The sequence below is a fragment of the Engystomops pustulosus genome, chromosome 3 (assembly GCF_040894005.1).
Source record: "Engystomops pustulosus chromosome 3, aEngPut4.maternal, whole genome shotgun sequence".
Taxonomy (NCBI): domain Eukaryota; kingdom Metazoa; phylum Chordata; class Amphibia; order Anura; family Leptodactylidae; genus Engystomops; species Engystomops pustulosus.
The window spans coordinates 6,348,395-6,375,370 of NC_092413.1; the positions used below are offsets into that span (position 1 = coordinate 6,348,395).

General features: G+C 45.4%; 4 protein-coding genes across 8 annotated transcripts in view; all 4 read left to right on the plus strand.

Moving 5' to 3' along the window:
* The window catches only part of LOC140120871 (uncharacterized), a 67,088-nt gene extending 64,053 nt beyond the window's left edge, over positions 1–3,035 (plus strand). For all 4 annotated transcript variants that reach the window (XM_072139886.1, XM_072139885.1, XM_072139888.1 and 1 more), the window contains 2 exons: positions 467–637; positions 1,459–3,035. In XM_072139886.1, coding sequence (XP_071995987.1) covers positions 1,476–2,930 — 1,455 coding nt within the window. In that variant the 5' untranslated portion in view covers positions 467–637; positions 1,459–1,475 and the 3' untranslated portion in view covers positions 2,931–3,035. The remainder of the gene's footprint in view (positions 1–466; positions 638–1,458) is intronic.
* LOC140120790 (uncharacterized) overlaps positions 656–26,976 on the plus strand; it is a 159,378-nt gene continuing 133,057 nt past the window's right edge. The window contains 1 exon segment of the mRNA XM_072139733.1: positions 656–845. Coding sequence (XP_071995834.1) covers positions 761–845 — 85 coding nt within the window. The 5' untranslated portion in view covers positions 656–760.
* LOC140123044 (oocyte zinc finger protein XlCOF29-like) lies at positions 8,194–9,118 on the plus strand. Its single transcript, XM_072144296.1, has 3 exons — positions 8,194–8,208; positions 8,575–8,699; positions 8,888–9,118. The coding sequence occupies exons 2-3, from the start codon at positions 8,622–8,624 to the stop codon at positions 9,116–9,118; spliced, it is 309 nt and encodes a 102-aa protein (XP_072000397.1). The 5' UTR covers positions 8,194–8,208; positions 8,575–8,621.
* LOC140120868 (uncharacterized) lies at positions 9,145–26,655 on the plus strand. Of its 2 annotated transcripts, XM_072139875.1 has the most exons (3): positions 9,145–9,266; positions 9,593–10,342; positions 23,555–26,654. In XM_072139875.1, the coding sequence occupies exons 1-3, from the start codon at positions 9,182–9,184 to the stop codon at positions 24,637–24,639; spliced, it is 1,920 nt and encodes a 639-aa protein (XP_071995976.1). In that variant the 5' UTR covers positions 9,145–9,181; the 3' UTR covers positions 24,640–26,654. The 2 variants fall into 2 exon arrangements, with proteins under 2 accessions (XP_071995976.1, XP_071995975.1); XM_072139874.1 differs by lacking the exons at positions 9,145–9,266; positions 9,593–10,342 and adding an exon at positions 22,664–22,842 and having other exon boundaries at positions 23,141–26,655.

Consider the following 26,976-nt stretch of genomic DNA (forward strand, 5'->3'; position numbering starts at 1 on the left):
ATGGGCAGTGAACTGCACTAGGTCTTGGTCCCCAAAAAATCTTAATTGGCTAATTGGGGCCTAACTTGCTGATCAGTGGGGGTCTCAGTGATGAGACCCCAGAGATCATGAAAACGAGGGGTCCAATGGGGTCCCAGTTACCACAGGCAGACTCCTCGTCATTCCTGAAGAGTAATGGAGCAGATGGACGCGCATGACGGTTCTACTCCATACATCTTAATGGAGCTGACGGAGATTGCCGAGCTCGGCAATTTCCTTCGGCTCCGTTTAGGTTGCCCATTGACATGAATGGGGCCGTATGCTACCCGTATATATGGCGGTTTTCATACGTTCGTGTGAAACCAGCCTTATTATGTGAAGCATTCGGAGAGTCAGGGATGCATGTCTTGATTTTTGGATTCTTATTTAAGGATACTTTGGGGTTGGTAAATTATCTTTTGCTTTATGTGTTATTCTCCATATACAGGATTACAAAATAGTGAAGACTCAAAATGACTCTTCGACTCCCAGCATCCATCTCCATGAATCAGGAATATGGACCCAGAGCCCCATCACCGAGCCTCCACCTCATTCACTGATACATGAGCAGAAGATCCTAGAACTTACCTCCAGGATCACTGAGCTGCTGAGCGGAGAGGTGAGCGCTGCCGGGAATGCTGGGACATTATATAATAACACAAGGGAGGGGTCCGGGGGATGACTGTGTCATTGTGGGTGTCAGGTTCCTATAAGATGTCAGGATGTGGCTGTCTATTTCTCCATGGAGGAGTGGGAGTATGTAGAAGGACACAAGGACCAGTACAAGGAGGTCATGATGGAGGACCACCAGCCCCTCACATCACCAGGTAAGAGGAGATTAAGGTGAACCTGTTAGGTGTTTGTGGAAGAGAAGCACAGCTCAGAAGTTTAGTCAAAAGTGTATGTGTGACATGTGGAAAAATTTCAGTTCCCTGTTTTGTCTTGAGTCCGAGTGGGAAACCCCTAAAGATCTTACACGCGTGACCGTTCTGCTCCATTAATCTCTATGGCACTGACAGAGATCGGTGAGTGCGGCAATTTCTGTCAGCGCCATAGAGATTTATGAATCAGAAAAGTCATGCGCGTCCGTCTGCTCCATTAATCTGACGGAGCGACGATGGACCCCTCATTTTCACGATCTGCAGGGGTCTCAACACTGAGACCCCCGCTGATCAGCAAGTTAGGCACTATCCAGTTTTGACGCTGGAATCACATGTGCATTTCTTGTAACATTGTTGCAGTTTTTGAGCCAAAAGCGGAGAAAGTAATGGGAAAAATAAAGAACGGATTATTTCTCCTTCTCTCTCGATTCATTTCTTTCGATTTTACAAAATGCCCCTTGTAGTGCGCAGGGATTACAGGGAATGTTAACATTTCTCTTCCTTGAAGGTCCAAAGACAAATAATAAAAACACAAATTATTATTTTTTTACCCTTCTAGAAAATCTGAGCAATGTCATGTTATCAATCAAATGTAAAGTAAAAGCCGAAGAAATCCCGGAGCCCTATACAGAGGAAAACCTCATAATCCTCAAAGTCGAACACGACTGCACAGATCTACCAAGCAGCCCCCTCAATGATAAGGAACCTTCTCCTGATCAATCAGCAATTGCTTCCACAAGTACGAGTCATAAAGGGGGCAAAAAACTTCAGTGTGATGTATGCGGCAGACGGTTTTCTAAACACCTGGGTCTTGTTAGACATAAAAGAACCCACACCGAGGAGAAACCATACTCGTGTACTATATGCGGGAAAGGTTTTATAGAAAAACGAAACCTCATTACACATGAAAGAAATCACAGAGGGGAGAAGCCGTATTCATGTTCAGTATGTGGGAAAGGTTTTACAGAAAAGCGATACCTTAACACACATGAGAGAATTCACACAGGGGAGAAACCATATTCCTGTTCAGTATGTGGAAAATGTTTTAACCAAAAATCAAGTCTGGTTATGCACGAGAGAGGTCACACAGGGGAGAAACCATTTTCGTGTCCAGTATGCGGGAAGTGCTTTGCAGATAAATCAAGTCTTGTCAAACACGAGAGAATTCACACGGGAGAGAAGCCATTTGCGTGCTCTGTATGTGGGAGGTGCTTTGCAGATAAATCGGCTCTCGTTAAACATATGAGAATTCACACTGGAGAGAAGCCATTTTCGTGTTCAGTGTGCGCAAGGTGCTTCACTAGTAAAGCGAGCCTTATTAAGCATCAGAGCCTTCATAATAGAGAGAGACCATTTTTATGCTCGCTATGCGGGAAATGCTTTACAAAAAAATCAGACTTTATAACACATGAGAGAATTCATGCAGGAGAAAAACCATTTTCATGTTTAGAATGCGGGAAATGTTTTACCGGAAAAAAAAGTCTACTTATTCACGAGAGAAATCACGCTGGTGATAAGCCATTTTCATGTCAAGAGTGTGGAAAAAGTTTTACTTATAAATCGCATCTTCTAGCACATGAGAGAATTCACACAGGAGAGAAGCCGTATCCGTGTTCAGAATGTGGGAAATGCTTCGTAGGAAAATCGCACCTTGTAACACATATGAGAACTCACACGGGGGAGAAGCCATATTCGTGTACTGAATGCGAAAAATGTTTTATCACGACAGACAAGCTAAGGAAGCATCAGAGAATTCACACTGGGGAGAAACCATTTTCATGTTCTGAATGTGGTAAGTGTTTTACTGCTAAAGCTAAACTTCGGGATCATCAGAGAATTCACACAGGGGAGAAGCCATTTCCTTGTTCTGAATGTGGGAAATGCTTTATTACTAAAGCCAAACTCAAAGACCATCAGAGAATTCACACGGGGGAGAAACCATTTTCATGTTCTGAATGTGGCAAATGTTATACTGCGAAAGCTAACCTTAAAGAGCATGAGAAAACCCATATGGGGGAGAAACCACTGTGAATTTGTATATTTAAACCAAATTTTACAATGAAATGTAATTTTTAGAATCTAATGTGAATTAACACAAATAAAAATGATGGGAATGAGGGTTTTTTTTTAATGTAATTTCTAATTCTATGTGACCAAGTTCAACAAAGAATCTGCCATTTCCTTATGTGGCTCTAATGCTTGACACAGAAGCTTTCATCTAAAGGCTGGAAGTATGTCTGACATAGGTCTTGAATGAAAACTAGTGGAAGGCCCCTCACACACAGCACAGGGCTGCCATTGGGGGGGGGGGGCTTAATGGGGCTCCATTTAGGGGCTCAGACAGGAGAGGAGCCCTGGGACCCTTGTATCTTCCCTCCTCCGTGATGTGTAGAGGTGGGTTCCGACCACGAAGAAACCAGCACCCGGACTGGATTCCGCTTCTTAATTTTAGTAGCTGAGCACAAGCGCTTTCAACTCTCTGCTGCTCCATCTCATGGGCTGCATGCTCATGGCCTGTGAGGTGATGGAGATGTGGTGCAGATGGCGTCTTATGACACGTGAGCACTTGGTGTAAGGCCTACGGCAGGAGCTATGCCGGCGTGGGTGGACGAGCCATCACGCGTCCACCTGTGCCGCAGTTTATGATGCTCCAGAGAAAGATGGCAGAAAGAGGAGCAGGACTAAGGTGAGAATTTTTTAGAATTTTTTTTATTTTGCACTGGGACTTTCTTACAGGAGGATGGGTACATTAAACAAGGGGGGGCTCAGTGACCTGGCTACTATCTGGGAGGGGCTCCTGTGATGTATCTACTATGTCAGAGCAACTGTAGTTTGGCTACCATAGAGAGCACTGTGACTATAGACTACTGTGGAATGCACAGTGACTATATTAGCTACTGTATGACCCTTGTGACTATTCATTACTGTAGGGCCCCTGTGCCTATATTGGCTGCTGTATGGCCCCTGTGACTATATTTGTTACTATAGGGTCCCTGTGACTATACTGTATTTGTTACTGTATTGTCCCTGTTCCTATATTAGCTACTGTACAGCCCCTGGGACTATATTTGTTACTGTAGGCCCCTTGTGACTATATTAGCTACTGTAGGGCCCCTCTACCTATATTAGCTACTGTAGGCCCCTTTGACTATACTAGCTACTCTATGACCCCTGTGACTATATTAGCTACTGTAGGGCCCCTGTGCCTATATTAGTTACTGTAGGGCCCCTGTGACTATATTAGCTACTGTAGGGCTCCTGTGACTATATTAACTACTGTAGGGCCCCTGTGCCTATATTAGCTACTGTAGGGCCCCTGGGACTATATTCGTTACTGTATGGCCCCTGTGACTATATTAGCTACTGTAGGGCCCCTGTGACTATATTAGCTACTGTATGGCCCCTGTGACTATATTAGGTACTGTAGGGCCCCTGTGACTATATTAGCTACTGTAGGGCCCCTGTGACTATATTAGCTACTGTAGGACCGCTTCGACTTTATTAACTACTTTAGGGGCATCACGACTACGCTCGCTACTTTGCACATTAGAGTTAATGCTATGTCTACTGTGGGAACACTTATTATATCGGCTGCTATGTGAGCGCAGTTTTGCTTATAACAAAAGGAGAAAGGACCTATGTTGCATCCGGGTTCATTAAGTTGATTTACAGAAAAACGCCATCAGTGGTCAATCGGGCTGTTATTTGCTGCCATTTACTACTTGTTCAATAGCGTTTCATTAATTCATATGCTTCATGTCTGTTTTCTGTTAAGACTACTATATAAGCTACAGTGTATCAAATATTCAATATATACCATACATACTCAAGTATAAGCCAACCCGAGTATCAGCAGAAACCTATGTGACTCGAGTATAAGCCGAGGGTGGGAAATGCCCCAGTATATAGCCAGCCTGCCCTCTGTAGTATATAGACAGCCAGCCCCCTGTAGTATATAGACAGCTAGCCCCCTGTAGTATATAGCCTGCCTGCCCCATGTAGTATATAGCCTGCCTGCCCCCTGTAGTATAGTCTGCCAGCCCCCGTGTAGTATATAGTCTGCCAGCCCCATGTAGTATATAGCCTGCCTGCCCCCTGTAGTATAGTCTGCCAGCCCCCGTGTAGTATATAGTCTGCCAGTCCCCTGTAGTATATAGTCTGCCAGTCCTCTGTAGTATATAGCCAGCCCCCTGTAGTATATAGTCTGCCAGTCCCCTGTAGTATATAGCCAGCCCCCTGTAGTATATAGCCTGCCAGCCCCCTGCAGTATATGGCCTGCCAACCCCCTATGGTATATAATTTTCCAGCCCCATGTAGTATATAGCCTGCTAGCTCCTGTAGTATATAGCCTGCCAGTCCCTGTATTATACAGCCATCCAAGCCCCTGTAGTTTATATCCTACCAGCCCCCCTGTAGTATACAGCCTGCAAACCCCCTGTAGTGTACAGCCAGCCCCCCCCCAGTACATAACCTGCTAGCCCCTGTAGTATATAGACCTGACTGCCCCCATAGTATACAGCCTGCCAGTCCCCCCCCCCCCAGTATATAGCCTGCAGCCCCTGCCCCCAATATAATGCCTTTAGGAAAATAACAAAAAATTTACTCACCTTCCAACGCCCAAGTCACTGACGTGACGATGCCTGCGACGGACCATGCGGGGACACAGGGCTGATGCCGGGGCCGTGATGTATGGAAGAGGGGGGCGTTGGAAGGTGAGTACACTTTTTGATTTTTTTCTTGACTTGAGAATAAGCCGAAGTGGGGTTTTTCAGCACATTTTATACTCGAGTATATACAGTATATATATCTATCCTTTCTAGTTCTTATTTATTTTGTTTGTTATTGAATAGCTACTCACCTTCATGTTGTTATCAGCGCTGTCCCTATAGTATAGTGTGTACCATCACCTTTAGTTGTTACATTATTTTTTGTTGAGCACAAATCACTTTCAGGCGTTACCGTTCCATCAGTCATACGTTCCTGTCACTCATAGGTTCTCCTTATTCTACTAACGTGAAGTACAAGGTGTCACAGAAAAACTTTCTCACAATCATCTGGAAAAGTTAAAGTGTCCAGGAATTATTGTGATGTGACGCCACATGAAGGAAGAGCTGTGCCAGGAAGGAGAGAACTGGAATCTGGGGGTTAATAGTAGAAGGAACCGATACTGTGTCATCATGAGGACCTGCACTGAGCTGGCTGCTTCCTGTTCTCAAACTGACAGGCATGCTGACCAATCAGAGGAGGCTGTGGGGGCGGAGCAGAGGACAATGTGATTGTGTTGTATATGACACAGAGCGGGGCCTATGTCTGTGTAGGGACCTCGAAGCCCCTGTGACTGTACATTCTGGAGCTGACAGGACCTGAAGCGGAGACCTGGGCAGAACAGAGGAGTCAGGAGACCCCCGACCATCAAATCACATGACAACTCACTGGTGTCTGAGACAGGACAGAGAGAGAAGTGACTGCTGCCCCTGCACAGCTGCATGAAGCCCTGCCGAACAGGAGAGCCCGAGCTACAGGTAACCCCCCGCCTGACAGGAGAGCCCGAGCTACAGGTAACCCCCCGCCTGACAGGAGAGCCCGAGCTACAAGTAACCCCCCGCCTGACAGGAGAGCCCGAGCTACAGGTAACCCCCCGCCTGACAGGAGAGCCCGAGCTACAGGTAACCCCCCGCCTGACAGGAGAGCCCGAGCTACAGGTAACCCCCCTGCCTGACAGGAGAGCCCGAGCTACAGGTAACCCCCCCGCCTGACAGGAGAGCCCGAGCTACAGGTAACCTCCCCCCCCCCCCCCACCTGACAGAAGAGCTCGAGCTACAGGTAACCCCCCTGCCTGACAGGAGAGCCCGAGCTACAGGTAACCCCCCGCCTGACAGGAGAGCATGAGCTACAGGTAACCCCCCGCCTGACAGGAGAGCCCGAGCTACAGGTAACCCCCCGCCTGACAGGAGAGCCCGAGCTACAGGTAACCCCCCGCCTGACAGGAGAGCCCGAGCTACAGGTAACCCCCCCGCCTGACAGGAGAGTGGGAGCTACAGGTAACCCCCCGCCTGACAGGAGAGCCCGAGCTACAGGTAACCCCCCGCCTGACAGGAGAGCCCGAGCTACAGGTAACCCCCCCGCCTGACAGGAGAGCCCGAGCTACAGGTAACCCCCCCCGCCTGACAGGAGAGCCCGAGCTACAGATAACCCCCCGCCTGACAGGAGAGCCCGAGCTACAGATAACCCCCCGCCTGACAGGAGAGCCCGAGCTACAGGTAACCCCCCGCCTGACAGGAGAGCCCGAGCTACAGGTAACCCCCCGCCTGACAGGAGAGCCCGAGCTACAGGTAACCCCTCGCCTGACAGGAGAGCCCGAGCTACAGGTAACCCCCCGCCTGACAGGAGAGCCCGAGCTACAGGTAACCCCCCCGCCTGACAGGAGAGCCCGAGCTACAGGTAACCCCCCGCCTGACAGGAGAGCCCGAGCTACAGGTAACCCCCCGCCTGACAGGAGAGCCCGAGCTACAGGTAACCCCCCCACCTGACAGGAGAGCCCGAGCTACAGGTAACACTCCGCCTGACAGGAGAGCCCGAGCTACAGGTAACCCCCCGCCTGACAGGAGAGCCTAAACTACAGGTAACCCCCAGCCTGACAGGAGAGCCCGAGCTACAGGTAACCCCCCGCCTGACAGGAGAGCCCGAGCTACAGGTATCCCCCCCGCCTGACAGGAGAGCCCGAGCTACAGGTAACCCCCCGCCTGACAGGAGAGCCCGAGCTACAGGTAACCTCCCGCCTGACAGGAGAGCCCGAGCTACAGGTAACCCCCCGCCTGACAGGAGAGCCCGAGCTACAGGTAACCCCCCGCCTGACAGGAGAGCCCGAGCTACAGGTAACCCCTAGCCTGACAGGAGAGCCCGAGCTACAGGTAATCACCTGCCTGACAGGAGAGCCCGAGCTACAGGTAACCCCCCGCCTGACAGGAGAGCCCGAGCTACAGGTAATCACCTGCCTGACAGGAGAGCCCGAGCTACAGGTAACCCCCCGCCTGCCAGGAGAGCCCGAGCTACAGGTAACCCCCCCGCCTGACAGGAGAGCCTGAGCTACAGGTAACCCCCGCCTGACAGGAGAGCCCGAGCTACAGGTAACCCCCCCGCCTGACAGGAGAGCCTGAGCTACAGGTAACCCCCCGCCTGACAGGAGTGCCCGAGCTACAGGTAACCCCCCCGCCTGACAGGAGAGCCTGAGCTACAGGTAACCCCCCGCCTGACAGGAGAGCCTGAGCTACAGGTAACCCCCCGCCTGACAGGAGAGCACGAGCTACAGGTAACCCCCCGCCTGACAGGAGAGCCCGAGCTACAGGTAACCCCCCGCCTGACAGGAGAGCCCGAGCTACAGGTAACCCCTCGCCTGACAGGAGAGCCTGAGCTACAGGTAACCCCCCACCTGACAGGAGAGCCTGAGCTACAGGTAACCCCTCGCCTGACAGGAGAGCCTGAGCTACAGGTAACCCCTCGCCTGACAGGAGAGCCTGAGCTACAGGTAACCCCTCGCCTGACAGGAGAGCCTGAGCTACAGGTAACCCCCCGCCTGACAGGAGAGCCCGAGCTACAGGGCACCTCTAGTGTGTGTTTCACATGGTGTAGTCCCTGTGTGACTTACAGCCTCTCCTTTCCATAAATCTTCCTGCAGTACCAGATCCTTCCAGAACGCTCCTTCTCCTGAGTGACCCACCGAGGATGGACATGGACAGGAATGAGACCACCAGGAGGATATTAGACCTCACCCTGGAGATCATCTACCTGCTGACTGGAGAGGTAGTCTATACTTCGTATTATTGTGGTACTATTCTCCTATAGGTGGATTGTGAATGCAGCCTAATTATGTGGAGCCTATTAACATTCGGAGAGTCATGGATGCATTTCTTGATTTTTGGATTCTTAATTAAGGATACTTTTGGGCTGGTAAATTATCTTTTGCTTTATGTGTTATTCTCCATATACAGGATTACAAAATAGTGAAGACTCAGAGTGGCTCTTCGACTCCCAGCATCCATCTCCATGAGTCAGGAATATGGACCCAGAGCCCCATCACCCAGCCTCCACCTCATTCACTGATACATGAGCAGAAGATCCTTGATCTTACCTCCAGGATCACTGAGCTGCTGAGCGGAGAGGTGAGCGCTGCCAGGAATGCTGGGACATTATATAATAACACAAGGGAGGGGTCCGGGTGATGACTGTGTCATTGTGTGTGTCAGGTTCCTATAAGATGTCAGGATGTGGCTGTCTATTTCTCCATGGAGGAGTGGGAGTATGTAGAAGGACACAAGGACCTGTACAAGGAGGTCATGATGGAGGACCACCAGCCCCTCACATCACCAGGTACGAGGAGGGTAAAGTGAACCTGTTGGGTGATTTCTGATGTCATGATCAGGGGAGTTAAGTGGAGCTCTGTGATATACCTATGATTTGGAGCAGAATTTGTATAAAAAGTAAAATAACACCGGGCAGGACATAGTTGAATGATGGTGAGAGTCCTACTTAGGCCTCCCCCACACAGTGATTGATATTATGGCTTAAAATATTTTAATAAGGGCTCTCGAACTGCAACGAAAGCCAAATGTGTCATAACAGGCAAATAAGAATTTGAAAAATTTTGTTTCTTAGTGGTATTTAAAAAAAAAAACACTAAATATTAACCTTTACAGAAAATATCCATAAGAATGCTGAGGAAAATCTCACATTATCACTAAATTGTAAAGTAGAAGAAGTCACAGAGCGATCTCCAGCGGAAAACCTCATTATCATTAAAGTAGAACCTGGACACAACTCGACACATTTTCCAAACAATCCCCTAATGCATAAGGAACTTTCTCCTGATCAGTCACAGATCGATACCCCAAGTACGAGCCACAACGGGCTTGAAATATTTCAATGTGATATATGTGGAAGATGGTTTTTAAAATGCATGGATCTTATTGCCCATCGAAGATGCCACACAGTGGAGAAGCCATTCTCCTGTGCAGAATGTGGAAAATGCTTTACTCGTAAATCCGGTTTGGATAAACATGAGAAAAATCACAAAGGAGATAAACCCTATTCATGTACGGTGTGCGGGAAAGGCTTTGTAGAAAATAGAAATCTTCTAATACATGAGAGAATTCACACAGGAGAGAAACCATTTCCATGTCGAGAATGTGGAAAATGTTTTACTCATAAATCGCATCTTGTTTCGCATGAGAGAATTCACACAGGAGAGAAGCCATACGCATGTTTGGAATGTGGGAAATGCTTTTTAGATCAATCAAACCTTATCAAGCATAAGAGAATTCACACAGGAGAAAAGCCATACGCGTGCTCTGAATGTGACAAATGTTTTATTAGTAAAAACAAGCTCAAGGACCACCAGAGAATTCACACAGGAGAGAAACCATTTTCATGTTCAGAGTGTGATAAATGTTTGACTACTAATGCAAGCCTTCGGGATCATCGGAGGATTCACACTGGGGAGAAACCATTTTCATGTTCTGAATGTGGGAAATGTTTTATTACCAAAGGCAGACTTCGGAATCATCAGCGAGTTCACACTGGAGCACGTGAGAGCCCATTTTCCTTTTCTAAATGAGGGACGTGTTTTGCTTGAGGATCATCAGAGAATTCATGGAACTTTGATGTAATTTAACCCAATGGTTTTACTAGTGAATTTCATTTTGAAATTAAGTCCCACAGAAATAAATAGCTTGAACTTGTTTCGTAAGCATCTATATTATCGAGTCAGTGCCGTAAGAGCATAGCTCGCCTGTAGTGTAGTACGGCCAACTTGTAGAACTAATTAAGAGCTTTGGCTTCCGTGTGGTCAGATGGACGGAGTTGGGTCCCTCGAATCTGACTGTTGTGTTGAAAAGGTTATCGGAGGTAAGAGTATCACTACACGACCGATCAACGACCTTTTCTAAGGATAAAGATTAATAGTTATGGCCCAGAAAAAACCTTCTAAGACCTTCTTCAGGACTCCACATGCAGATGATGTGAAGGCTGTATTTCCTCAACTAAACATCCTACAGGACACGGTCTAAACACTGGCATATTTTTTCCCCTCCATTATCAAATTGCGGAAAAATTATCCAGCAGTCCATGGGGCACATTTACTTACCCGGTCCAGCGGCACGTTCTCCGACAAGAATTCGGGTCTGCCGGGATTCACTAAGGTCGTGCGCCCGATATCCAGCAGGTGTCGCTGCTGCACCAAGGTCCGCCGGAGTTCACCTTCTTCATCCGGGTGTATGTAAGTGCTGATCTTGCGACACAAATTCTTCTTTAAATTCTGCGGTTTTTCCGAATCCGTCGGGTTGTCCGATTTCTGTTGCGTGAAAGCCGCCGCGGATGTGCCAAAATCCGATCGCATGCGCTAAAATCCTGGGGCATTTCAGCGCAAATCGGAAATTATCGGGAAACCCGACGAAAGTGCGGCATTCGGACCCTTATTAAATGAGCCCCCATGTCTTTTTTCCACTATGAGTAACGGAAGTTCGACAGAAGTTATCCATTGAAGTCAAAGGGGAACAGAAGGTAAATGGAAGACTTTCTGTTCACTCTAAAAGAGTGAGTGTAACAGAAGGACCCAATGCAGGTGTGAATAGGGTCCTTACAGACTATAAGTTTTTTATTTACAAAGGCAAGGGGATAGATTGATGGTTTATGACTTATTTCTTGGTCTGTCTGTATTCGCCCAATTCTTGATCTCTCAAGGTTGGCCAATGTTTTTAATTAAAAAGATGGGTTAATAAGTTACAAAACTTTTGTGCACATTGTACACCAAAAAAAAAAGCAATCTGACAAGGTCAACAAACATTCACCTTAAAAGAGCACATATGGATCTTACAACCACAACAAACTGATAGAAGTGCAAGATGCCCTTAAAAGTGTCTAAAAGTAAGACAATTCAGTTTGTCTTACGCAGCATTGGATTTATTGCCGTGTCTAATCCCGAATGATAAAACTTGTCCAGTTTAAGACTGTGTGGCATAACTCTGCACATCCTATTAGTTGGTTAGGGTTACATCAAAAAATGCACCCAAATTCAGGTGCAGTTGCGTAACTTTTTGTGCATGCCCCTTTTTCTATGAAGCCGCTTGCCCATTTCCAGAGGCCCTGTCTGTTTTGTTGTAATAGTCATAAAAGTTTCACCTGAGCGCCTCTTCAACGTCACTGGATCTCTCCAAGTTCTTCGGGCCGGAGCAGGGGGGTACAATGGCAGTGCTTGGTGCATAAATTAAAATACAGCAGTGCAGAGAGGCGCTTAGGTGACGCAAGCCTGAGCACCTCCTACTGCTATGCGTATTTCGATAAATCCAGAATCTCACGCCCTCTAAACACTACACAGGACACTGCACATAGTACACACTGCACTGTTCTGAGTAAATGTGACCCAATGGGGCTCATTTACAAAGGGCTATATGCCACAGTTTTGTCGGACTGTGCACGTTCTTCTAGGCTTAAGAAGTGTCTGCGCCGCTATTGTGTCGCAGCTGTGCTGCTTCCATGCAACAAATTAGGGGACGTGCCGTCGGTCGATCCGACTGATTCGCACTGAGCGCCGTATTTAACCCCTATTACGTCACATGTCAGGTCCCGGTGCATGGAGAGGGCTCGCGGGCCGAGCCCTCTCCATAGCCGGTAAGTCTTTGCTGCATATTGGCGGCACCAATCGCGGGTGTGTTCCTGCAGATCGCCGCCGGCATCTTTCTGATGTCATCGCCGCCGGCATCACCGTGACGTCATCGGGGAGCAGCGATCCGTCGCCATGGTAGCTTCGGGTCTCACTTTTGAATATGGGGAGTGAAAAATGAAAACGCAAAAACGAAAAAGGGCTGCGGCGGGAAGGGGTTAATATTTCTGTTCTTGCACTGATTCAAGAAATAAAGTGGTAGCCATAACAGAGAAACTCGTGAGAAAATGTTTTAACTTCCCGATACACTGCAAGGTGTAATAAATGGAATTGCTAGGAAATACAATTTGTTTCATAGACGATGAGCCCTCATACATGAAAAACACAAATCTATGTTTCCTTAAGGGGCTGATTGCAGTCACCTCTGAAAGTAAAATGTGTTTTACTTCTGAAAGGTAAGAAGATCCCTTTAATCCTTTCTAGACTCTGTGCATAATGGTCCTGCACTGCAGGGAGTGATTGCCCACATGTAACTTACAGCTGACACCCTGTTGTAACACCCAAGATGGTATTTTTGGATAAACTGACAAAAAATTTTGAAAATGTCAACCAAATTTTTCCACTAACATTATGTACAATATCTCGTGAACAAACAGCCTTAAAATCAGTCAGAAAAGTTAAAGTGTTCAGGAATTATTACCACATGAAGTGACACCTGTGGCAGATTCTGAGGAAAAGGCTGCACCAGGGAGGAGAGAACTGGCATCTAGGGGCTAATAGTAGGAAGCGGCAAACTGTTGTTATGACGACCGTCATTGGGGCAGCTGCTTCCTGCTGTCATACTGACAGGCATGCTGACCAATCAGAGGAGGCTGTGAGGCGGAGCAGAGGACAATGTGACTGTGTGGTATAAGACGGAGCGAGGGGGGAGGCTCATGTCTGTGTAGGGTCTTCAGGGCCCCTGTGACTTTAAGGCCACAAGCTGACAGGGTCTGGAGCAGAGACCTGGGCAGGGAAAATAGGAGTCAAGAGTCCCCCAACCATCACATCACATGAAACAGGACAAAGTAAGAAGTGACTGCAGCCCCTGAAAAGCCGCATGAAGCCCCCACCTGACAGGAGAGCCCGAGCTACAGGTAACCCCCTGCCTGACAGAAGAGCCCGAGCTGCAGGTAACCCCCCGCCTAACAGGAGAGCCCGAGCTACAGGTAACCTCCCGCCTGACAGGAGAGCAGGAGCTACAGGTAACCCCCCGCCTGACAGGAGAGCCCGAGCTACAGGTAACCCCCCGCCTGACAGGAGAGCCCGAGCTACAGGAAACCCCCCACCTGTCAGGAGAGCCCGAGCTACAGGTAACCTCCCGTCTGACAGGAGAGCCCGAGCTACAGGTAACCCCCCGTCTGACAGGAGAGCCCGAGCTACAGGTAACCCCCCGACTGACAGGAGAGCCCGAGCTACAGGTAACCCCCCGCCTGACAGGAGAGGCCGAGCTACAGGTAACCCCCCGCCTGACAGGAGAGCCCGAGCTACAGGTAACCCCCCGACTGACAGGAGAGCAGGAGCTACAGGTAACCACCCGCCTGACAGGAGAGCCCGAGCTACAGGTAACCCCCCGCCTGACAGGAGAGCCCGAGCTACAGGTAACCCCCCGCCTGACAGGAGAGCCCCAGCTACAGGTAACCCCCCCGCCGGACAGGAAAGTCCGAGCTACAGGTAACCCCCCACCTGACAGGAGAGCCTGATCTACAGGTAACACCCCGTCTGACAGGAGAGCCTGAGCTACCTGGTAACCCCCCTCCGCCTGACAGGAGAGCTTGAGCTACAGGTAACCCCCCACCTGACAAGAGAGCCCGAGCTACAGGTAACCCCCCCCCGCCTGACAGAAGAGCCCGAGCTACAGGTAACCCCCCCCCCCCCCGCCTGACAGAAGAGCCCAAGCTACAGGTAACCTCCCGATTGACAGGAGAGCCCGAGCTACAGATAACCCCCCCACCACCACCACCACCTGACAGGAGAGCCCGAGCTACAGGTAACCCCCCGCCGGACAGGAAAGCCCGAGCTACAGGTAACCTCCCGCCTGACAGGAGAGCCCGAGCTACAGGTAACCTCCCGCCTGACAGGAAAGCCCAAGCTACAGGTAACCCTCCGCCGGACAGGAAAGCCCAAGCTACAGGTAACCCCCCGACGGACAGGAAAGCCCAAGCTACAGGTAACCCCCCGACGGACAGGAGAGACCAAGCTACAGGTAACCCCCCTGCCTGACAGGAGAGCCCCAACTACAGGTAACTCTCTGCCTGACAGGAGAGCCCCAACTACAGGTAACTCTCTGCCTGACAGGAGAGGCAGTGTGTGTTTCACATGGTGTAGTCCCTGTGTGACTTAGAACCCCTCCTTTCCATAAATCTTGCTGCAGTACTAGACTCTTCCAGAACGCTACTTTTCTTGAGTGACCCACCGAGGATGGACAAGGACAGGGATGAGACCACCAGGAGAATATTAGACCTCACCCTGGAGATGATCTATCTGCTGACCGGAGAGGTAAGATCCTCTGTGTTACTCTACTCAATAGTATTATTGTATGGATATGTTGTAATATGACTTCTAGATGTGGGTTTGGCCCTTACTTCACCTTCCGCAACCAATCTGAAATATATGCTGCAAATGTTGTGGTATGAAATAGACACCACATAAATAAAAATACTAATAGAGCCATATACATCAGCCACATGTTTTATTTGTGAGGTAAAAATTCTGCCACATACAGTACATCAGCCATATCTACAATGTGTGAGGTGTAAATGCTCTCATATACATCAGCCATATCTACAATGTGTGAGGTGTAAATTCTCTCCTATACATCAGTGATATCTACAATGTGTGAGGTGTAAATGCTCTCATATACATCAGTGATATCTACAATGTGTGAGGTGTAAATGCTCTCATATACATCAGTGATATCTACAATGTGTGAGGTGTAAATTCTCTCATATACATCAGTGATATCTACAATGTGTGAGGTGTAAATGCTCTCATATACATCAGTGATATCTACAATGTGTGAGGTGTAAATGCTCTCATATACATCAGTCATATCTACAATGTGTGAGGTGTAAATTCTCTCATATACATCAGTGATATCTACAATGTGTGAGGTGTAAATGCTCTCATATACATCAGTGATATCTACAATGTGTGAGGTGTAAATGCTCTCATATACATCAGTGATATCTACAATGTGTGAGGTGTAAATGCTCTCATATACATCAGTCATATCTACAATGTGTGAGGTGTAAATTCTCTCATATACATCAGTCATATCTACAATGTGTGAGGTGTAAATGCTCTCATATACATCAGTCATATCTACAATGTGTGAGGTGTAAATGCTCTCATATACACTCACCGGCCACTTTATTAGGTACACCATGCTAGTAACGGGTTGGACCCCCTTTTGCCTTCAGAACTGCCTCAATTCTTCGTGGCATAGATTCAACAAGGTGCTGGAAGCTCCTCAGAGATTTTGGTCCACATTGACATGATGGCATCACACAGTTGCCGCAGATTTGTCGGCTGCACATCCATGATGCGAATCTCCCGTTCCACCACATCCCAAAGATGCTCTATTGGATTGAGATCTGGTGACCTGTGGAGGCCATTTGAGTACAGTGAACTCATTGTCATGTTCAAGAAACCATTCTGGGATGATTCCAGCTTTATGACATGGCGCATTATCCTGCTGAAAGTATCCATCAGATGTTGGGTACATTGTGGTCATAAAGGGATGGACATGGTCAGCAACAATACTCAGGTAGGCTGTGGCATTGCAACGATGCTCAATTGGTACCAAGGGGCCCAAAGAGTGCCAAGAAAATATTCCCCACACCATGACACCACCACCACCAACCTGAACCGTTGATACAAGGCAGGATGGATCCATGCTTTCATGTTGTTGACGCCAAATTCTGACCCTACCATCCGAATGTCGCAGCAGAAATCGAGACTCATCAGACCAGGCAACGTTTTTCCAATCTTCTACTGTCCAATTTCGATGAGCTTGTGCAAATTGTAGCCTCAGTTTCCTGTTCTTAGCTGAAAGGAGTGGCACCAGGTGTGGTCTTCTGCTGCTGTAGCCCATCTGCCTCAAAGTTCGACGAACTGTGCGTTCAGAGATGCTCTTCTGCCTACCTTGGTTGTAACGGGTGGCGATTTGAGTCACTGTTGCCTTTCTATCAGCTCGAACCAGTCTGCCCATTCTATTCTGACCTCTGGCATCAATAAGGCATTTCCGCCCACAGAACTGCCGCTCACTGGATGTTTTTTCTTTTTCGGAACATTCTCTGTAAACCCTAGAGATGGTTGTGCGTGAAAATCCCAGTAGATCAGCAGTTTCTGAAATACTCAGACCAGCCCTTCTGGCACCAACAACCATGCCACGTTCAAAGGCCACAAATCACCTTTCTTCCCCATACTGATGCTCGGGAGAACTGCAGGAGATTGTCTTGACCATGTCTACATGCCTAAATGCACTGAGTTGCCGCCATGTGTTTGGCTGATTAGAAATTAAGTGTTCACGAGCAGTTGGACAGGTGTACCTAATAAAGTGGCCGGTGAGTGTACATCAGTGATATCTACAATGTGTGAGGTGTAAATTCTCTCATATACATCAGTGATATCTATAATGTGTGAGGTGTAAATGCTCTCATATACATCAGTGATATCTACAATGTGTGAGGTGTAAATTCTCTCATATACATCAGTGATATCTATAATGTGTGAGGTGTAAATGCTCTCATATACATCAGTGATATCTATAATGTGTGAGGTGTAAATGCTCTCATATACATCAGTGATATCTACAATGTGTGAGGTGTAAATGCTCTCATATACATCAGCCATATCTACAATGTGTGAGGTGTAAATGCTCTCATATACATCAGTGATATCTACAATGTGTGAGGTGTAAATGCTCTCATATACATCAGTGATATCTATAATGTGTGAGGTGTAAATGCTCTCATATACATCAGCCATATCTATAATGTGTGAGGTGTAAATGCTCTCATATACATCAGTGATATCTACAATGTGTGAGGTGTAAATTCTCTCATATACATCAGTGATATCTACAATGTGTGAGGTGTAAATGCTCTCATATACATCAGTGATATCTACAATGTGTGAGGTGTAAATGCTCTCATATACATCAGCCATATCTACAATGTGTGAGGTGTAATGGCTCTCATATACATCAGTGATATCTATAATGTGTGAGGTGTAAATGCTCTCATATACATCAGTGATATCTACAATGTGTGAGGTGTAATGGCTCTCATATACATCAGTGATATCTACAATGTGTGAGGTGTAAATTCTCTCATATACATCAGTGATATCTACAATGTATGAGGTGTAAATGCTCTCATATACATCAGTGATATCTACAATGTGTGAGGTGTAAATGCTCTCATATACATCAGTGATATTTACAATGTGTGAGGTGTAATGGCTCTCATATACATCAGTGATATCTACAATGTGTGAGGTGTAAATGCTCTCATATACATCAGCCATATCTACAATGTGTGAGGTGTAAATTCTCTCATATACATCAGTGATATCTACAATGTGTGAGGTGTAAATGCTCTCATATACGTCAGTGATATCTACAATGTATGAGGTGTAAATGCTCTCATATACATCAGTGATATCTACAATGTGTGAGGTGTAAATGCTCTCATATACATCAGCCATATCTACAATGTGTGAGGTGTAAATGCTCTCATATACATCAGTGATATCTACAATGTGTGAGGTGTAAATGCTCTCATATACATCAGTGATATCTACAATGTGTGAGGTGTAAATTCTCTCATATACATCAGTGATATCTACAATGTGTGAGGTGTAAATGCTCTCATATACATCAGTCATATCTACAATGTGTGAGGTGTAAATGCTCTCATATACATCAGCCATATCTATAATGTGTGAGGTGTAAATGCTCTCATATACATCAGCCATATCTACAATGTGTGAGGTGTAAATGCTCTCATATACATCAGTGATATCTACAATGTGTGAGGTGTAATTCTCTTATATACATCAGTCATATCTACAATGTGTGAGGTGTAAATGCTCTCATATACATCAGTGATATCTACAATGTGTGAGGTGTAAATGCTCTCATATACATCAGTGATATCTACAATGTGTGAGGTGTAAATGCTCTCATATACATCAGCCATATCTACAATGTGTGAGGTGTAAATGCTCTCATATACATCAGCCATATCTACAATGTGTGAGGTGTAAATGCTCTCATATACATCAGTGATATCTACAATGTGTGAGGTGTAAATGCTCTCCTATACATCAGTGATATCTACAATGTGTGAGGTGTAAATTCTCTCATATACATCAGTGATATCTACAATGTGTGAGGTGTAAATGCTCTCATATACATCAGTGATATCTACAATGTGTGAGGTGTAAATGCTCTCATATACATCAGTCATATCTACAATGTGTGAGGTGTAAATTCTCTCATATACATCAGTGATATCTACAATGTGTGAGGTGTAAATGCTCTCATATACATCAGTGATATCTACAATGTGTGAGGTGTAAATGCTCTCATATACATCAGTGATATCTACAATGTGTGAGGTGTAAATGCTCTCATATACATCAGCCATATCTACAATGTGTGAGGTGTAAATGCTCTCATATACATCAGCCATATCTACAATGTGTGAGGTGTAAATGCTCTCATATACATCAGTGATATCTACAATGTGTGAGGTGTAAATGCTCTCATATACATCAGTGATATCTACAATGTGTGAGGTGTAAATGCTCTCATATACATCAGTGATATCTACAATGTGTGAGGTGTAAATGCTCTCATATACATCAGTGATATCTACAATGTGTGAGGTGTAAATGCTCTCATATACATCAGTGATATCTACAATGTGTGAGGTGTAATTCTCTTATATACATCAGTCATATCTACAATGTGTGAGGTGTAAATGCTCTCATATACATCAGCCATATCTACAATGTGTGAGGTGTAATTCTCTTATATACATCAGTCATATCTACAATGTGTGAGGTGTAAATGCTCTCATATACATCAGTGATATCTACAATGTGTGAGGTGTAAATGCTCTCATATACATCAGCCATATCTACAATGTGTGAGGTGTAAATGCTCTCATATACATCAGTCATATCTACAATGTGTGAGGTGTAAATGCTCTCATATACATCAGTGATATCTACAATGTGTGAGGTGTAAATGCTCTCATATACATCAGTCATATCTACAATGTGTGAGGCGTAATGGCTCTCATATACATCAGTCATATCTACAATGTGTGAGGTGTAAATGCTCTCATATACATCAGCCATATCTACAATGTGTGAGGTGTAAATGCTCTCATATACATCAGTGATATCTACAATGTGTGAGGTGTAAATGCTCTCATATACATCAGTGATATCTACAATGTGTGAGGTGTAAATGCTCTCATATACATCAGTGATATCTACAATGTGTGAGGTGTAAATTCTCTCATATACATCAGTGATATCTACAATGTGTGAGGTGTAAATGCTCTCATATACATCAGCCATATCTATAATGTATTATGTGTGAGGTGTAAATGCTCTCATATACATCAGTGATATCTACAATGTGTGAGGTGTAAATTCTCTCATATACATCAGTGATATCTACAATGTGTGAGGTGTAAATGCTCTCATATACATCAGCCATATCTACAATGTGTGAGGTGTAAATGCTCTCATATACATCAGTGATATCTACAATGTGTGAGGTGTAATTCTCTTATATACATCAGTGATATCTACAATGTGTGAGGTGTAAATGCTCTCATGTACATCAGTGATATCTACAATGTGTGAGGTGTAAATGCTCTCATATACATCAGTGATATCTACAATGTGTGAGGTGTAAATGCTCTCATATACATCAGTCATATCTACAATGTGTGAGGTGTAAATGCTCTCATATACATCAGCCATATCTATAATGTGTGAGGTGTAAATGCTCTCATATACATCAGTGATATCTACAATGTGTGAGGTGTAATTCTCTTATATACATCAGTGATATCTACAATGTGTGAGGTGTAAATGCTCTCATATACATCAGTGATATCTACAGTTTGTGTGGAAATAATTCTGCCATATACATCACCCATATCCACAGAAGTGGAGCAGGTTGGTAGCTATAAATATTTGGGCGTAATCATTGATAATAAATTAAGTTGGCATGAGCATATTGATAAGGTCTCTAGACGTGCTAATAGTAATCTATTCTTTTTACGTAGACTAAGAGCATTTGACATCCAGAGGACTATGTTGGTCAGTTTTTATAATACGGTTATGGTGAGCGCATTTGCATTTGCCCTAGTGGCTTGGGGCAACTGCATTTCTAGTAGGGACTGTCAAAAGATGAATAAAATAATTAAGAAAGCCTCCTCGATAGTGGGTTTACAATTTGATCGATGGGAAAAACTCGTACAGTGCGGGATATTAAGGAAATTGGAAAAAATTAGAAATAATAGAGACCATCCAATGCATGGTGTGCTGCAGGCACAGGTCAGTGGTTTTAGCTCCCGTTTTATTCTCTTGCGCTGCAGGTCGGAGAGATTTAAAAAGTCGTTTATACCGGCCGCTCTCGAGCTGTCAAATACCGCAATTAGGGGTAACATAAGAATGCTTTAGAAATTAAGATTATTGGAAATATGGGTTCCATTTTATTACTTTTATAATCTATTTAACTAATTATTTACCTTGTGTATTGGTGTTTTTACTCTGTCTTATTGTATATGTGTTCTTTTTATGTGAGTTTTTTTATATATGTGCTGTCTTGTCAATTTTATGTATTGCTGAGGTGACACTTTAAATGCCCTTCTGGGATAATAAAGTATTATTATTATATCTACCATTTCTGAGGTAAAAGTGGTGCCACTATAACATGAGGGGTAATAATCCTGACAGAGAAGTGAACACAATAATGTGAAACTGTTCTACTATCTTAGCTCTCGGGCACAGCCTTCATGACCGGCTCCCAGTACCTGAAGGCAGATTTTTAGATTTCAATAAATTCTCTAACCACTTGCCTTAGCAAATAACATGAATATTTACTGGAAGAATAATAAAACCATTGTAGTCAGGGCCTTCTGTCATCTTTGCAACTCATTGGGGCACATTTACTTACCCGGTCCGTTCGCGATCCAGCGGCGCGTTCTCTGCACTGGATTCGGGTCCGGCCGGGATTCATCAAAGCAGTTCCTCTGACGTCCACCAGGTGGCGCTGCTGCGCTGAAGTCCGCTGGAATGCCTCGAAATACACCGGCCTATCCAAGATGAAGGTGAGTGAAATTTTCGCGACACAAATTTTTTTTTAAATGCGGCGGTTTTTCCGAATACGTCGGGTTTTCGTTCGGCCACGCCCCCCGATTTCCGTCGCGTGCATACCGGCGCCGATGCGCCAAATTCCGATCGCGTGCGCCAAAAACCCGGGGCAATTCAGGTACAATCGGCGCGAAACGGAAATATTCGGGTAACACGTCGGGAAAACGCGAATCGGGCCCTTAGTAAATGACCCCCATTATGTCAGAGTTGCAAAGAGAGTCAGAGAGACGGGGAGGGGGTATTTATAGTGTTGGAGGGTCCATGGTTTTTGGTGTACAAATTTTGCATTAATTTACACTGGGGTGTTAGATTGTTGGGGCTTAATAGCTTGGCGCACAATCGTAATGGGTCTGAACTAACTACACATTCATGAAGGTGATATAGAACTTGGTAGTAGTCTTGATCAAAAGACTTCTGATTCTGAGTGCCAGATACAGTATGTATACTTTCTCCACATACAGGATTATACAATAGCGAAGAAGACTCCATGTGACTCTTTGACTCCCCAAATCTTTTTTCTTGGGTCAGAACAATGGATCCAGTGTCCCATCACCGAGCCTCCACCTCATTCACTGATACATGAGCAGAAGATCCTACAACTTACCTCCAGGATCACTGAGCTGCTGAGCGGAGAGGTGAGCGCTGCCGGGAATGCTGGGACATGATATAATAACACAAGGGAGGGGTCCGGGGGATGACTGTGTCATTGTGTGTGTCAGGTTCCTATAAGATGTCAGGATGTGGCTGTCTATTTCTCCATGGAGGAGTGGGAGTATGTAGAAGGACACAAGGACCTGTACAAGGAGGTCATGATGGAGGACCACCAGCCCCTCACATCACCAGGTACGAGGAGGGTAAAGTGAACCTGCAAGTGATTCCTGCTTTCCTATTTGAGAAAAGAACATAATCAAGGGAGCTCTGTGATATATGAGAATATATGATTTGGAGCAAGATGTGTGTAACACATAATATAACACTTGACAGGACACAATTGATTGACACCATGTGAATCCGGCTTACACTGCGCCCACAAGGAGATTGACAGGGATATTCCGGTTTACTCAAACTTTACACAGTGATTAATATATTTCAAATAATATATTAATTTGTGTCATTAAAAATGTTTTTGTTCCCTTTCCAGAAAATCTCCATAAGAATTCGGAGGAAAATGTCACGCTATCACTAACTTGTAAAGTAGAAGAAGTCACAGCGCGCTCTCCAGAGGAAAACCTCATTATCCTTAATGTAGAACCTGGGCACAACACTACAGATCTATTAAACAAGCCCCTAATTCATAAGAAACTTTCTTCTGAACACTTACAAATTGCTACCACAATTTCAAGTCAAAAAGGGCTTAAAAGGTTTCAATGTGATATATGTGGAAGATGGTTTTTAAAATGCATGGATCTCGTGGCACATCGAAGAAGTCACACAGGAGAGAAGCCATTCTCCTGTGCAGAATGTGGGAAATGTTTTACCCGTAAATCAAGTCTGGATAAACATGAGAAAAATCACAAAGGAGACAAACCATACTCATGTACAGTGTGTGGGAAAGGCTTTGTAGAAAAAAGAAATCTTGTTACACATGAGAGAATTCACACAGGAGAGAAACCATTTTTATGTTCAGAATGTGGGAAATGTTTTGGTCATAAATCAGGCCTTGATAAGCATCAGAAAAGTCACACAGGGGTGAAGCCATATTCATGTACAGTATGTGGGAAAGGTTTTATTGAAAGACGCAATCTTATTGTGCATGAGAGAATTCACACAGGAGAGAAACCATTTTCATGTTCTGTCTGTGGAAAAGGCTTTATACAAAAACGAAATCTTGTTACACATGAGAGAATTCACACAGGGGAGAAGCCATTTTCATGTTCGGTATGTGGGAAAGGTTTTAGAGAAAAATCATGTCTGGCTACACATCAGAAACTTCATACTGGAGAGAAACCATTTTCATGCTCCCATTGCGGAAAAAGCTTTATAAGCAAATCGGACTTTATTATACATGAGAGAATTCATATAGAGAATAAACCCTTTTCATGTTCAGAATGCGGGAAATCTTTTACAGTGAAAAAAAGTTTAATTGTTCATGAAAGAAGTCACACAGGAGAGAAGCCATTTTCGTGTCGAGAATGTGGAAAAAGTTTTACTCATAAATCACATCTTGTTTCGCATGAGAGAATTCACACAGGAGAGAGGCCATATGCATGTTTACAATGTGGGAAATGCTTTATAGATCAATCAAACCTTATTAAGCATAAGAGAATTCACACGGGTGAAAAGCCATTTACATGCTCGGAATGTGAGAAATGTTTTATTACCAAAGATAAGCTCAAGGACCACCAGAGAATTCACACTGGCGAGAAGCCATTTTCATGTTCAGAATGTGGGAAATGTTTGACTACTTATGCAAGTCTTAGGGATCATCAGAGAATTCACACAGGGGAGAAACCATTTTCATGTTCAGATTGTAAGAAATGTTTTATTACCAAAGGCAGACTTCGGGATCATCAGAGAATTCACACTGGGTCTTTGGAGAAACCATTTTCGTGTTCTGAATGTGGGATATGTTTTGCTGATAAAGCTAACCTTGGGGATCATCAGAGAGTTCATATAGGTGGACAAGCCACTTTCATGTGATTTATCTAGGATATTTTATTTTAAAATGCTTTAAAGGGGTATTCCCATGAAGATTCTTAAATATACTCAAGATAACATTCTCTAATTAACTGTTATTAACAAAAATACAGCATTTCATAATTCCAACCTGTTTCTATTAGTCTTGGGGGTCATTTATTAATCTTGGGGGTCATCACAATTGATCCGGGAGCCGAATCTTTTTCTTTTGGTGCCCGGTTGGGCCCCTCCACCAGCCTTGGGCCCCGGCACTTGCCTGGGTAAGCCGGGTGCTGGCACCGTGCCTGAGGAGGAGAAATCTAGGGTGACTTAGAGAAAAGATATTGAAAGTTCCATGCATATAGGAAACATGATAGAACAACCCAGGGGTGGATTAACACTGCCATGGGTCCTGGGCTGTAGGAATATTATAGCCCCTACGAGTTTGGAACCACTTCCTACATCTGGTACTAGAAGCTTCTTGAGAATGCTGCTTTGAATCTGTGGTTTCAGGACCTTTGGAGGACCTCCAAAGGTCCTGAAATAGTTCTTGTGTAAATGTGTACTGAGAACAGGAACAGATGTACATGGATTTCATGGGTGAAGGACCTTCTCAGAATAAAGTTTCGTAGGTGGTTTGGGTGGCCATGGGTCTGCTCGAAGTCCTGTGCCCCAGGCTAGTACCCAAACCTATATTATAATCCGCTACTCAATCTGCCTGAAAAGATGGGATTTTAGGGCATGTTTAAACTTATGGTAGTTAGGTTCTGGTTAGGTAGAGCATTCCAGAGAATAAGTTCAGCATGCAGAAGTCCTGGAGACATGAGTGGGAGTTTTGAATAAAGGAAGAGAATCATCTAAGATCAGTGGAGGATCAAAGAGCAACGGCTGAGTGATAGACTGAGGTGAGGGAGGAGAGAAATGGAGGTGTAGCGCTGTGCAGAGCTTTGTGGATGAGGGTGATTAATTTTAATTGAATACAGAAAGTGATGGGAAGTGACACAGACTGGAGGCATCCGTTTAGCATCAGGATTGATAGACTTTTCTAGCCACTGAATTAAGAATAGATTGTAGAGGAGAGAGTTTTGTAAGTGGGAGACCAAGAGTGAATTAGAGTGACATGGGGCAGACCTGGGGCAGGGAATCCTTTGTATACATGTGGGTCGGGGAAACCTTTGTATAGATGTGTTGGGCAGTGGCAGAGCAGGGACCACGTCGTCAGGGAATTTTCATGAACTGTTCATTTATGGTGTTTCTACATCTCTCAGGACACATATAATTAATACAGTTAAATTTTATTAATTAAAATGTATAAGACCAAAAATAAATTACATATTTTATATCAACGTTGCCAGGACAACCTTCACATTACATATAATAAACGGTCAGAAACCACTAAAGCTCTCCTGGTAAAACGCACTGGTGTTATGGCGATAACTTCACTGGAAATGGAGATGGTGGAAAGACAAGAAGTTCAGTGTTACCCAGTGTTGAACATGTGCTTTGCCTGGATCGGGATCACATTCGACTGGAGCGGCTGAGGGATGACTGCTCCTCCCCTCTCTTTAGGGACGCCTGGTCCGTTTTCCCGGCAATGATACAGTACGGTGGCACACGTGTGTACTCACCTTACTGTGGCAGGCTGCCATAGGCGTCTATGAGGATGTGTTTGTCAGTGTGAAAGAGGCTTTAGAAACATTAAGTTCAAGAACAGAGAGGACATGATGTTGGAGACAGCAGAGAGACAGTCACTAGTGTTCTGGGGTAAGGCCGGGGTGATGTTACTTGCAGAAGTATATAGCTGGGTGTCATCAGCATAAAGATGAGACTGGAGACCAAATCTGCTGACAGTTTGTCCAATGGGGGCAGTATAGAGGGAGAAGAGAAGAGGACCTAGGACTGAGCCCTGAGCACCCCAAAACTGAGAGAAGAGGACCTAGGACTGAGCCCTGAGTAACCCCAACACTGAGAGAAGAGGACCAGGACTGAGCCCTGAGGAACCTGACACTGAGAGGAGAGGACCTAGGACTGAGCCCTGAGGACCCCAACACTGAGAGGAGAAGAGGACCTAGGACTGAGCCCTGAGGACCCTGACACTGAGAGGAGACGACCTAGGACTGAGCCCTGAGGACCCCGACACTGAGAGGAGAGGACCTAGGACTGAGCCCTGAGGACCCTGATACTGAGAGGAGAGGACCTAGGACTGAGCCCTGAGGACCCCGACACTGAGAGAAGAGGACCTAGGACTGAGCCCTGAGGACCCCCAACACTCCAGAAAAGGAGACACTGAAAGTGCAGTCAGAGGGATAGGAAACCAGGAGAGTACAATATCCTTCAGGCCAATGGAGAGAAGCCTCCTGA

Coding starts and splice junctions, on each gene's coding strand:
- LOC140123044 (XM_072144296.1), top strand. CDS start 8,622: ATGGACATGGACAGGAATGAGACCACCAGGAGGATATTAGACCTCACC. Junction 8,700..8,887: donor TCTACCTGCTGACTGGAGAG/GTAGTCTATACT, acceptor CTCCATATACAG/GATTACAAAATAGTGAAGAC.
- LOC140120868 (XM_072139875.1), top strand. CDS start 9,182: ATGGAGGAGTGGGAGTATGTAGAAGGACACAAGGACCTGTACAAGGAG. Junction 9,267..9,592: donor CCAGCCCCTCACATCACCAG/GTACGAGGAGGG, acceptor TAACCTTTACAG/AAAATATCCATAAGAATGCT. Junction 10,343..23,554: donor ATGTTCAGAGTGTGATAAAT/GTTTGACTACTA, acceptor TGTGTGGGAAAG/GCTTTGTAGAAAAAAGAAAT.